Source organism: Trichechus manatus, unplaced genomic scaffold (genome assembly GCF_000243295.1).
Source record: "Trichechus manatus latirostris isolate Lorelei unplaced genomic scaffold, TriManLat1.0 scaffold00028, whole genome shotgun sequence".
NCBI lineage: Eukaryota > Metazoa > Chordata > Mammalia > Sirenia > Trichechidae > Trichechus > Trichechus manatus.
This window is the reverse complement of record NW_004443964.1, coordinates 15,004,308-15,017,874: the sequence shown is the minus strand read 5'-3', so window position 1 is coordinate 15,017,874 and position 13,567 is coordinate 15,004,308. Positions and strand designations below refer to the sequence as shown.

Sequence of the window (13,567 nt, the reverse complement as noted above, 5' to 3'; positions counted from 1 at the left end):
CTTTGATTGTTAATATATTTATGTCTTTGTTTCTAAGGTGTGTCTCTTGTAGACAGCATATTGATGGGTCCTGTTTTTCTAAATCCATTCTGTCACGGGTGCATTTAAGCCATTTATGTTCAGTGTCATTATCGATAGGTGTGAGTTTATTGCTGTCATTTTGTAGCGCTTTTTTTGTGGTGCTGACATTTTCTTTGTTCCCACGTTCTGATTATTAATGGATGTTTGCAGCTGATTTTTCTCATTTTGAGTCATGCCCCATCAGTAAATAAAGGTCCTGAATGCTTTACCCCATCTTCATCGTTAAGGTTGACACTACTTTGAGGAGGCAACTTTTCCCCTGCCATATCTTGAGCACCTTCCAACCTCTGGGGCTCACTTTCTGGCATTACATCAGACACTGTTCCACTGTTATTCATAACGTTCTCACTGGCCAGTTTTTTCTGCCAGTTCCTTCTTTCTAGTCTGTCTTAGTTTGGAAGCTCTGATGAAACCTGTCCACAATGTATGAACCTGCTGGTATTTGAAATACTGGTGGCATAGCTTCCAACATCAAAGCAAGAAACAAGCTACCACAGTGTGACAAACTGACAGAGCTGAGCGGTGGTTCTTTTCCTTCACCATCATTATTTATCCCTGAAACAATGAAGAACTGTTCGTGTGTTTACTTCCAGTGGGATGGGTATGAAAAAGCACCTTGAAAAGAATATGACTTGCCTCTACGAACTTGAAAATAACTAGTCACAAATGAATGAATCTTCTCTTTATGGAAAATTGAAAAGATGCTTCAAGCTGTGCTTACGTTAGATTTGACATCACACTGAGAATACTGTAAAGGTACTGAAGAAGGAATCCTGTTGTGAAATTAGATGAAAAACAGTGGTAAACTGAATTTCATTTAAGTGAGTGTTTTTACAATTTATATTTTTGTTTTTGCCTTGTATTAAAAAAGAGTTCAGAGATTCTCCAGAAATGTAATAGAAGACCAAAGAACACAACATAGCAGTGAAGACAAAGAGAATGCCCTGAGGTGGATGAAATTGGCTGGATGAAAACAGTTCCTGGGAGCAGCAAAAACGCATATTTCACTTGATGTTGCTATTCTACACAGAACTGGTAAACACAAAGCCTTTTTATTTCAGGAGACTTCAGAATCCAAAGTGAGTTTTTTCAAACCTCAAATAATTCCAAGTGAAATAATTAAGAAAATAAAAAGATATTGCTCACTTCCCGGCTTAATCCAACCTCACTTATCTTTTGGTTCTGAGGTATCAGGTAGTAAATTCTCACTTTTTAAAACTCAATTCAACTACGATGTCTGACCAAATAATAGGCACACCCTTCTGGGTACATACTCCATCAGTCCCATTTTCTTTGCCCTTTACTTGTTCTTTCTCCACAGCACCTAGTGTTCACAAGCTCCTCTCCGTGCGGGATTCCACACGGCGCTCTGCTTACATTAGAAGCCTGGGGCTCCAACCCGCCAAGGGACCGCCTAGCTGGAAGGCAAGCCCGAGGACGGCGGAGCAGCCGGAGCGTCGCCATGGCAACGACGTCACGCGCCCGTTGCGGCCGGGAGGAGGTTACTTGTGAGAGCGGAAGTTTCCGCCCCCGGCCTCTTGGGCCTTAGTAGCCGCTGTCCGGAGCGTTGCCGTGGCAACAGCGCCGCGCGTTTGCTGCGGACGGGTGGGCGGGGACATGCGAGCGCGGAAGTCCCCGCCCCCCGCTTGCTGGGCGGTGGTGGCCCTAGCGGCCCGCAAGGATTTGAAACCGTTTGGAGGCGGCGGCGGCGGCGGCCGAGCGGAAAACTTGCTGTAGGCGTGCCAGGTTCTTGTTTTTCAGAATTTCCCTCCCTACCCCCACCCCCAGGTTCGCGAGTGGAATTTTGCGCGGGCTGGCAGGCTGGTTCGGGGCGGGGCCTCGCCCCCAAGCCCCGGGCCCGTTCTCTAGGCCCGTGGGGCGCGCGCCGCTTGTGGGGGGCTCCGCGCAGGCCGCTGGGATTCACTTGCAGAGTGAAATTCAATCTGGGGGCAGATTGAAAAAGTTCTGAATCAAGTTTGATAAGCTGATGGAACGGGTCAGCATGATGTGGTCCAGAAATCTAACCAAAGGGGTTTGCGGCTTGTGAGGAGAAATCTGTGTTCTGGACAAGGTAGGAGAGTGGACGCGGCCCGTGTCGAGCTCGCAGGCCGCCCACGCTGGCAAAGGAAGTGACTTCTGAGAACGGTGCCGCTTGAGTTTTTAAATTTCTCCGAGAATAGAATCATTATCCTTTGGACTTAGGGGGAACCAGTATGCTGGTTCTTTTGTTGAAACCGACCGTCATAATAACAGTTCGCTGTTATCCCAGCATCACCGCATGTTGAGAGTTCCGGAGTGTGTCTGAGTTTCTTTTTTAAGTGTTAAAGAAAACAACATAGGCAAATACGAACATCTTTTGCTATTTTTATTATTTGTCCTTAATATTTAAAGATGATTAAAAATGAGATACAAGAGGCAAATGTAATGGCGTGAGCCTCTCCACGGAGTACAGCAGGAGACGGTGGTACGCTGCAGCAGAGTGCAGTACACCAGAATCTGTACACAGTGTTCACGCCCAGCTGTCACGTTCCGTAGGACCCAAGTCAGTTGCTTAGCCTGCAAGGTCTCCGCTTCCTCCTCTTGGAAATGGCTATGAAAATCGTGCTTGTCTTCTGGGGTGAGGATTAACTGGGATAACGTTAGGGATTACATTTGTAAAAGTACACAGCATGGTACCTGGCATAGACTGGAAGTGCTCCATCAATGCTCCAGTAACTGTCACAACTCCAAATGTGTAAGCCAGATAAAACATGCACCTGTCAACTTTCTGATTTACTGAAGGACTCGTTACAAATTTTCTTTAATGACCAACAACAAATGTAAAATATAATTTGATCGAACACAGTTCATTTTACACAACTTTCAGGGATATGTTTTGTGTGTTTGACAAGGGGCATGATATAAGTGAAGTGTATTCTTTGTTTAGCAGTTGACTGCTTTTTTCAAGGCCTTATAATATTTGTGGCTTGCTTATGCTTTGCTCACTTATGGCAGCTAAGCCCTTTTAAGAAGGTCTTAGCCCATTTTGTAGCTATCCACAAACAGGTTAAAAAAATGATGCCCAGTGAATTTACCAAAAGACATGACCCCAATATAGAGTGTTGATATAAACAAAAGTCACCCAATTTACTTCTTTTTTACTTTTGAAGTAATTTATATGACTACTAGGCACACTATAAATACTTTAACCAAGGATATAGCTTTACTTATTTTTCGTTTCTAATAATTTAAGTCTGCAACTGTAATAGTAATAAAATTTGTCGATGAGCTGGAACTAAGTAGGTGTAATTTATGCATAACATTTAACTTGTTTATAAGATGAAATTTTTTAATAAGGATTCCTTGAAGAGTTGAAATGTTAACTTAATTTCTTTTTTGCCTTTTTACATTTCTTAATTTTGTTGAAAGGAGTCCTGGTGGCGCAGTGGTTAAAGTGCTGGGCTGCTAACTGAAAGGTGGACGGTTCGAACCCAGGAGCCGTTCTGCTGGAGAAAGATATGGCTGTCTGCTTCCATAAAGATTACAGCCTTGGAAACCTTATGGGACAGTTCTACTCTGTCCCACAGGGTTGCTCTGAGTCAGAACCACCTAAACAGCTGTGGGTTTGAGTTGAAGTTTTATTTTGTTGAAGAATAAATATGGGATAAAGTAAAACATTTTTAGCTTCTACCAAATATCACTTTCACTCTTCGTCCTTTTTTTTTTTTTTTGAGAAAATATATACTTCGTTATTGCATGTCATTATAGCAATTCAAATTATTTCTCTACCTTTCCAAATGCTTCTTTAATAGTTGGATATATTGCTGACTTACATGTGAAATGGCCAGGTGGTCATATATAATGGATCTGAGAGCTTGGGAAATCAGAATTGTCATGTGAGCCTGGTGCTTAATTTCATGACTTTGGGTTAGTTGTTTAACTGTTGTTTTAACTTCCTCTAGTGGTAAACACTAACGTCTCCTGCCTATGTCAAAGGATTTATTGAGAATTAGTGATTGTTGTTGTTTTTAGTTGCTGCCCAGTAGATTCAGACTCATGGTGACTCCACGCTTGCAGAGTAGAGTTGCTCCGTAGGGTTTTCAAGGCTGTGACCTTTCTGAAACAAATCACCAGGAAGGTGCCTCTGGGTGGATTTGAGCAGCCAGCCTTTTGGCTAGTAGTCAAGTGCTTATCCATTTGTGCCACCCAGGAACTCCTAGTGATTATTAGGGAACATTTTTGCTTTAACCCTAGCTAAGGGTGCTCTAAGGAGCCCTGGTGGTGTGATAGTTAAGCACTCACCTACTATCCAAAGGGTCAGCAGTTTGAACCCACCAGCCACTCTGTGGGAGAAAAGACCTGGTGATCTGCTTCCATAAAGATTAGAGCCTAGGAAACCCTGTGGGTCAGCTGTGCTCTGTTCTCTAGGATCACGGTGAGTTGGAGTCAGCTCGATGGGCACACAACAACAATGGGTGCTCTCAGGCAAATGTTTGAGTACATGGGCAGGATACACTGTTTAAGCCAGGGAGTTCACTTCCAGGCCAGAGCTGTGCTTAAAATTCTGAGTGTTCATCCATTTGAATAGCTGATTTTCAACTTTTTGTGTTCAGAGGTGGTATCATAGCCATTGCTTACAGATTCTGTAACTGATGGAATATGTTGTGGAAATGTAAGACAGAACCAGTCAACCAACCAACCAACCAAACAAAAAACCAAACCAACCAACCAACCAACCAGAAGACACATTTAAATAAAACTTATTTAGACCATGTTTTGAATTTGAGAATGTGTTTCTTTTGCTGTTATCCTGAAGGTAGGATGATCAGTTTTGATAAATGAGTAGTAGCATATTGTATTCCTATTCTAGAAGACCTATTTGGTATGCAGAACGGAAGCATTAAAAAAAAAAAAAAAAAAGTAAATTGTTGTGCGCCATTGAGTCAGTTCCAATCATAGCAGCCCTATAGGACAGAATCGAACTGCCCTATTGGGTTTCCTAGGCTGTAATCTTATTGGGAGCAGATTGCCAGGTCTTTTTTCCTGCGGAGCCACTGGTGGGTTCAAACTACCAACTTTTTGGTTTGCTGCCAAGCATTTAGCTATTTGCACCACCAAGATTCCAAACCATGTAAAAGTAGGATGTTAATAGTTAATTTAACATTTATTTAGCAATTCATTTTTAAGCTCCTGATATGCCCTTGGAGTCCTGGTGGCACAGTGGTTAAGAGTTCATTGCCAGCCAATAAGTCGGCAGTTTGAATCCACCAGACGTCCTTGGAAACCCTACAGGGCAGTTCTGCTCTGTCCTACAGGGTCGCTATGAGTCAGAATTGACTTGATGGCAATGGTTTTTTTTTTTTTTAATATGCCCTGGTGTTGTTGGTGCAGTGGTTAAGAGCTATGGCTGCTAACCAGAAGGTTGGCAGTTTATATGCACCAGCCACTCTTTGGAAACCCTATGGGGCAGTTCTCATAGGGTTGCTATGAGTCGAAATGGACTCCATGGCAGTGGGTTTGGTTTTTGGTTTTTTATATGTACCAGATAATGTGCTAGGCACCTAGTAAGATGTGTAAATCGTGGTCCCTGCTTTCCAGAAGTGTCTTTACAGAGAGTGGACAGACATGTAAATAAATAACATTGTCACAGCATCTTGAAAGATTAGATGAGAAGCTTAGGGGGCAGTAACTATACGTTGGTGGTGGAATAATTTGGAAAAGGATAGTGAGAGCTGTTACACAACTTGAAGAATGTAAACAATGTCACTGAATTTTCACACAAAATAAAATAAAAATAACAGCATGATAAGTGCCATTACATAGATGCGAATGGCGTGTATTGAGAATGGAACAACAACTAGTCTAGGATAAGCATGGCCAGCTTTACTCAGGAAGTGACATTTCAGCTGTATTTACCTGACTCCAGTCTCAGGGAACAGCCCGTGCAAAAAAGCTGGTGGAGTCAAATAAGGGCTTGGAACGTCTGAAGGATGGTGAGAAGTTCATTGGGGCAAAAATGAAGTGTTCATTGGTGAGTTGGTGTAGTTAGGCAGAGCTTGTGTGTGTGTTTTGCTAATTAGGAAGAAATACAATGACCAGTATTTTAAGTTTTTTAAGGGGCATTAAGCTTTTAAAATTTATATACAGTTGAATTCACTTTTTTGACATACAGTTTTTTGAGTTTTTACACATGCATAAATTCTTGTAACCTGCTCCAGAGACAGGATACAGGATACAGAACAATTCTAACACCCCAAATACTTTCCTTATGTCACCCCTTTGTATTCAGATCCCCTCTCTACTGCTCCTCCTCCAACTACTGATCTATTTTCTGTGCCTATATGTTTCACGTTTTCTAGAATGTCATACAAATGAAATCATATAATATGTAGCCTTTTAAGACTGGCTTCTTTCACTTAGCATAATAACGTTTGAAGGTTACTCATGTTGTGTGTGTTAACAGTTCATTCTTTTCTATTGCCGAGTACTGTTTTCATTGTGTAGCTACACCACAGTTTATTCATTCCCATATTGAGGGATATTTGGGTCCTTTCGAGTGTTTGGTGATTACCAAGGGGGATAAAAGCTTCTGTAGACATCACAGGTTTTTGTGTGAATATGTATTTTCATTTCACTTGAGTAAATACCTTAGGAATGTGATTGCTGGGTCATATGATAACTGTATGTTTGTAAGAAACTGCCAAACTGTTTTCCAGAGTGGCTGCTGCACCTTTTTGCATTCCTGCCTACCAAGCATGAGAGTTCCTGTTGTTCCACATCCTCACCAGCATTTGGTATTGTTGGTGTTTTTTATTTTAGCTGCCCTAATAGGTGTGTAAAGGTATCTCATTTTGGTTTTCATTTGCATTTCCCTAATGAGTAATGAAGTTGAACACTTTTCATGTGTTTATTTTCAAACTGTATATCTTCTTTGGTGAAGGGACTAATTCTTTGGCTGACTTTTTTACTGGATAGTTTGTTTCCTTATGGTTGGGTTTTAAGATACAAGTCCTTTATGAGATATATGATTTGCAGATATTTTCCCCTGTTGGTGGCTTGTCTTTTCATTCTCTAAACAGTGTCATTTGCAGAGCAAAATTTTTTATTTTGCTCAAGTTCAACATATCAAATCTTTTCTTTATGGATAATGCTTTTAGTGTGTGTGAGGGCCTCTAAAACTGAGGTGCTTGGCATGATTGAAAATGACTGACCTAGGTCTGAATCAAAGCTCCATTTCTGAATTAAACTTTCGCTTATCTAAGTTCTCGTTTCTGCTTTCCTAAGAATAAAACCTGTGATTGAGAGCTTTATGATGTAACTTTTTGTAAAACTTTAACCACCCCCAGCAAACAGTGAGGGGGCAAGAATGTGGTTTATGAAGAAATGTTTGCCAGGAAATACTTGTCAAGATGGTCTCTGGAGAATGCTTGTGCAGCATGCCCCAGGAAGAATGTATATATAGGTTTTCCAGAAAATCGCTTGCTAGGTTGACTCCAGGAAGTCTGTGTTAGAAAATAGATTAGCTAGCCTTGTAAAATTATAACTTTCTATTGTTTTGTATCATGTAACTGTATGTAATCCCAAGCCCCATGATTGTGGTCATGTACTCACTTCCTGACTTTTATGTATAAAAAGCTCACCTCTCCCTCAAAATATTGGAACACTTTGTGATCTCACATTGTGTTGTGTTGCTTAGCTTGGGCTGTCCCAACCCTCCAATAAAACTCTTTGCTTTCACTTTTAACAGAGTGTTAAGTTTTGTTCAACCCCATGACAAGTGTTATATCTAAGAAGTCTTTGCCTAACCCAAGGTCTTGGAGATTTTCTCTTAGGTTTTCTAATAAGAGTTTTATAGTTTTACAGTTTACACTTAGGTTTATGATCCATTTTGAGTTGATTTTTTGTATACAGTGTGAAGTTTAGGTCAAGGTTCTTTTTTTTTTGCATATAAATGTTGGTTGTTACAGCATCATTTGGTGTAAAATTATCCTTTCTCCATGAATTGCACCTTTGTCGAAAATCAGTTGTCCATGTTTGTGTTGGATTCTCTGTTTTGTTCCATTGGTCTGTGTCTGTTCTTTCACCAATATCACTTTGTCTTAACTACTGTACGTTTTTAGTACATCTTAGAATCGAGTAATGTGAATCCTCCAAGTTTTTTATTCTTTTTCAAATTGTTTGGGTTATTCTAGTTCCTTTACCTTTTCATATATATTTTAGAATCAGCTTGTCTGTATATACAAAGAATACTGCTGAGATTTTGATGGAATTGCATTAAATAGATCAGTTTGTGGAGAACTGACATTTTAACTCTAATGAATCTTCCAAGCTGTGAACATGATGCTTCTCCGTTTACTTAGCTCTTCTTTGATATTGTTTATCAGAATTTTGTAGTTTTCTACATACATATTCTTAACATTTTAATTTTAAATCTTTTACAGACTAGATTATGGAAATGGGAAGTGAAGAAGAAAAGTGGGAGAAGCTGGATGCAGAATTTGATCACTTCGTGGTAGATATGAAGCCTTTTGTTCTAAAATTACCCCATAGGTCAGGTAAGATTATGTTTGAAAATTAGATTCTTAAGATTAATTTTTTTTTTCTATAATTTACTCGGGTCAATGAGTCATCTAAATGGAAAGACAACTAAATTCCTTCAGTAACAGTTTTCATCTTAAACTGATGTAGGACGGCTTACTTTGAGCTGTTCAAGACTAAAGAGAAATTTAGTAACATTGTCCTACTAAGCTATGGGAATGTCTTGTGATACCACCTCCCCATATATCATGAGCTTATGTGTGGACCTCTATAGTTAGCTACAGCAGTTTCTTTCTGCATCTTTTTCCTCTCTAAGTGGAAATATTTCCTCTTTCTGGAGCTTACTGTCCACTTGCTGTCTGACTCTTCTGTTTATGAAAGCAAAAAATAACCTATTGGTCTTTTATGCTTGTGGGTTGACTGATTAAAATCAACTGTGAGTGAGTTTTTGTTGCTATCTTGTTTCTAATTCTTGGCTTTTAAGCCTGTTATCTCTAATTATAGAATGAGTGTCTTGGTCTCAAGTTAAAGAAATTTCAGATAATTTAAGGTATCAGGGAGCAATTGCAGAGAATTTGGGAGGCCAGGAAGATTCTCCAAATCACACTAGGCTGCAAAAAGTTTATCTAATTTGGTAGCTTTTGAGTGCAGGCCTTGAGAAGGGCCAAGAAACCGTGCCTTGAACTCTTTCCAAAGTCCCTATTTCTCTGAGTTGTCTGAGCAGATCTATGTTCAAAGTGAGGCACCAACTCAATATTAGATATTTATTCCTGGGAGCCATGTTGGGAGAAGGGAATGCTCACCCACTGTTCCAGGGCTTGCGCTATTTCTTTGTCCAGAGTGGCCTGGCCTGTGCTTCCTTTTAAGCCTCTTCCTCTACCCTCTTCTTTTGACTTGTTGGACCTTAACCTCTTCTTTCCTCCTCCCCTTCTTTAGAATGGCTGTGGTGCATTTAAGATTATTTGAGTTAGTATTTAATGGTATTTGTATATTGTGTTCTCTTCTAATATTGACTGTATTTATTTTTTGTCTTAGATCTGCTGTTTGGAAAAATTTGTATTAAAATCTCTTGTTATAAACGTATTTTAAGTCAAACTATTCTCATATTTCATCTTCTTTTAAAAAATGCATTTTAGGTACATAGAATTGGATTGATTATAATATTTGGTTCATGACACATTGTCACCATGTTAGTTCATCCATAGCCCTTACTTATTTAATTAATTCATAATGAAACACTTGGGAACTTACATCTCAGTCAAGCACTGGTACATTCATAATAACTTGGGTCTTCTTATAGCTGAATTTTGCTTTGATAATGTTTCATCTCCATCATTTTAGGTAGAGGAAGCCATTGTTTTCATTAACCAAGTTACTGTACTAAATTCTGGGCATTGGAATATTATATAGATTCCAGTTTGCAGTAGGACTAGTGGAAAATACATAGTTTAGAAAACTGTTTACCTAAGTTTATCAGTTTCATTTTGTGTGTGTGTTTTTTTCCCCTTCAAAGTACGGCCAGTATTTCATGAAGGTTTCTTTTTGATTATGTAATTTTTAAAGCTAAAATAACAATTCTTTAGAGACATAGTTGTCATACCTGTAATGATATTTGCAAAGTGGTAAATCTGGCCCCAGCGATTTTTGTAGGTAAAGCAATAAATGAATATGATGTTTATAAACTAAGGGATAAAGCAGACTTATGATTTGTGTTAGATATATAATCTTCAAATTGAGTTAGACTGGTAAAAGGTTAATGTCAAAATAGTTCTCCTGAGACCTAAAAACAATGTTGTGTCATGGCAAGATAATATAACCAATAGATCATTATATGTGGATTAAACTGTGCCATATATTTTAGGGAGATTTTTAAAGATATAATTATTTTATGAAATTACATCTAAGTAACACTCAGTTATTTTAGAGATGTTAAAATAAAACTCTAAATAAATTGACTACAAATCCCTGCAAATTATTGGCTTTAAGAAATAAAATGTTTGAGATTTAATTTTGGAGTAAGTTTAAAATGCTAAAGTAAATCAGAGATTACGTTTTCTTTCTCTCTAGGTTTGTATAGTTAGAATTACAGGAAGATTTTTCAGTACAACTAAAATTATTTTAGATATGCTTTTATAGCAAAATTTTATGTTAGATATTTATTTGATAATCAGAGATTTTATATTTGTGAAAATATTTCTTTGTATTTGTCTTGTCCTATAACCAATTAACTAATAAAGTTAAATTCTCGACCAGGAGCTATCAAACTATGGCCCTTGGACCAAATCCAGCCCATTGCCTTTTTTATAAATAGAGTTTTTGGAGCACAGCCATAATCGTTTGTTTACATGTTGTCTATGGCTGCTACAGTGGCACAGTTGAGTAGTTGTAACAGAGATCATATGGTGCCCAAAACCTAAAATATTTACTACCTGACCCTTTACAGAAAAGATTTGCCAACCCCTGTTCTAGACAAAAGCAGGGGCTATTAGAGATCTTTGTAAGTTAATGTTTTATTTTCTGAAAAATCAAGTCTCTAGTAGTTTTTAATGTATTTATAGAACGCCAGAGGTGTGCTCTTTGGATTAGAAAACTGTGTGAGCCTTCAGGAACGGGTACAGGAATAATGGGCAGGAAGAATCGGAACCTCTATGCAAAGCTGTTATTGCATATGCTTAAGCGAGGCGTGCTTGAAGGCCCTTTTACACATCGACCTGAACCAGGGACACTCAAAACTTTACCTTCATACATGGTAGGTGCCATTGATCAAAGATATATTCATTTCTTTAAAAGTGAGTGTCAATTTATCATCCTTTTTGGGAAGATAGTGATTTATCAGTTAAACATTTTTTTTTTTCTTCATGATCCAATTTTTTCTGTTTTGAGTAAGTAATAGATATTGGCCTATAGGGGGAATATCCTTATTGATTGAGTCATTCCTCAGTGTTCTACAATATTTCTGAAAAACTGGAAGTGAATTTTTATATTGAGCCTTAATTTCCCACTAATTTTCACTAGATTGTAATAATAATACTTTATATTTTTCAGTAAATTGTAGTTCATGAAACTCTTTCATATACATTATTTCAAAATTCAAGAGAGATTGGATTGGGTGAATTCTAAAGTTCCTGTCCATTCTAATAAGATGACAACGGTTAGTGATTCCTATTCTTTAATTTCATTATCAAAATTAGCCTTGTTACAAAGGCAGTTATTACTCTTGGTTGATGAATTGTCATTACCTTGGTCCTTCAAACAAAACCCCAAACCCGTTGCCGTTGAGTCAATTCCGACTCTTAATGACCCTGTAGGACAGAGTAGAACTGCCCCATAGGGTTTCCTAGGCTGTAATCTTTAAGGAAGCAGGCTGCCACATCTTTCTGCCTCGGAACGTCTGGTAGGTTTAAATCACCAGTCTTTTCAGTTAGCAGCCATGTGCTTAACCACTGCGCAACCAGATCTCCTTCCTTGGTCCTTACAACCATGAAATATGCCTTGGTTTGCTAGTATTTAAATACTTCAGAAACCTGACTGCTGGCGTATTACACGTATTGGTTATTCAGTTTCACAGACTCATAGGGAAGGGCTTTACTTTGTAAATAATACTAATAAGATGGCTTAGAGATTTATCTTGGGTTTCCCAGCTAGAATGGCCATCAGCTAAATCCCAGGTCTCTCTCATAGTTAATGCATTTGTTCCCAGATTATCAAGGGATTCTTAATTTCTGATTTGTATTGACTGAGATTTCTCTGCTTACTAATTTTTTTTTTTTTGTACAAAGCAGTTGATGACTACAGAAATAGGGGAGCACATGATTTAAAAAAAATCCAACCTTTTCTATTTATCTTTTTATAAAACTAATAGTTACTTTATGATGTAAATAATTATTGTCAGATTTATCTGTTATGTAATGCAGTCATTTATCAGATTTTCTCATCAGAATATAACTAAAATGTAAATATTATCACTTTCAGGTATTTTAATATTTCATAATCTATTGTACATTGAATGATACGTTTTTATATATTTGTATATAATTAAGTAGAGTATTTAAAAGACTGTTACCAAACTTGAAAATTGATGGAAATTTTAACTAATTGTTACATTTTGAAAGAATAATTTTTCTGATTTTATAAAAACCAGTCCATCTATTTTGATGAACCAAGTTCCGTACGTGTGAAAGGTCCAAGTCCAGAGAGATTACCAGACTGGGTAATGAGTGAGCTGGGGACAAGTGACCACAAATTAAATGAATCATGGAAACTTTCTTCTGAAGATAACACTTTGGTGCAGTCGCCAACCGATGTCCACAGGTATGTTATGAAAATGGTGTTTTGAGGGTGTTTTATCATGTAGCCTATCCCTGGAACTGGTTCATACATTCCATTTTTCCTGTTTTTTTTTTTTTTTATGGTAAGTAGTTGGTTTACTTTATATTTGTATTAAAGTTGAAGGCAATGAGTGGATTTTGGGTAGGTAAACCAATAATTTTGCTTTTCCACTTACTATATGCAGTTCAAGTCTGAGTTCTGAATGTCCAGTTTACGGACAACTGGTATTTACCCTTTAATATTATGTAAATTTGCCCTCGCTTTGAAATGATTGAACCAACACCTGCTCGCAACAAATTCTTCATCATAAGCACCTTCACTTGCTGCACGTGCAGCTTTTAAATCATGGAAAAACGCTTTGTGCCTTTTCTTGCACTAAAGTAAGGCTAAATAAGAACCATATGCGCCCGTTCTCACTTAACCTCCAGATTCAACTTAGAGACACACTTAGGAATGGATCTTGTTCATAACTCTGGGACTGCTTGTAGTGAAGATTATTCTACATTTTTAGCCACTTTTAAAAGTATCTATTAACCTCATATATATTCCATTGGTTGAAAAGTGATACTTGAGTGTCTTTAATGCATTTCTGTGTTTTCCTTTATGATAAGCATGAATTAAGAACATTGTTAATGATTCA

The 13,567-nt window shown here is 38.0% G+C and overlaps 1 protein-coding gene across 3 annotated transcripts in view; it reads left to right on the top strand.

Moving 5' to 3' along the window:
- Nucleotides 1-8,068: 8,068 nt before the first annotated feature.
- CEP112 (centrosomal protein 112) overlaps nt 8,069-13,567 on the top strand; it is a 443,305-nt gene continuing 437,806 nt past the window's right edge. For all 3 annotated transcript variants that reach the window (XM_023729297.1, XM_023729296.1, XM_023729295.1), the window contains exons 1-3: nt 8,069-8,615; nt 11,157-11,347; nt 12,740-12,909. In XM_023729297.1, coding sequence (XP_023585065.1) covers nt 8,510-8,615; nt 11,157-11,347; nt 12,740-12,909 — 467 coding nt within the window. In that variant the 5' untranslated portion in view covers nt 8,069-8,509. The remainder of the gene's footprint in view (nt 8,616-11,156; nt 11,348-12,739; nt 12,910-13,567) is intronic.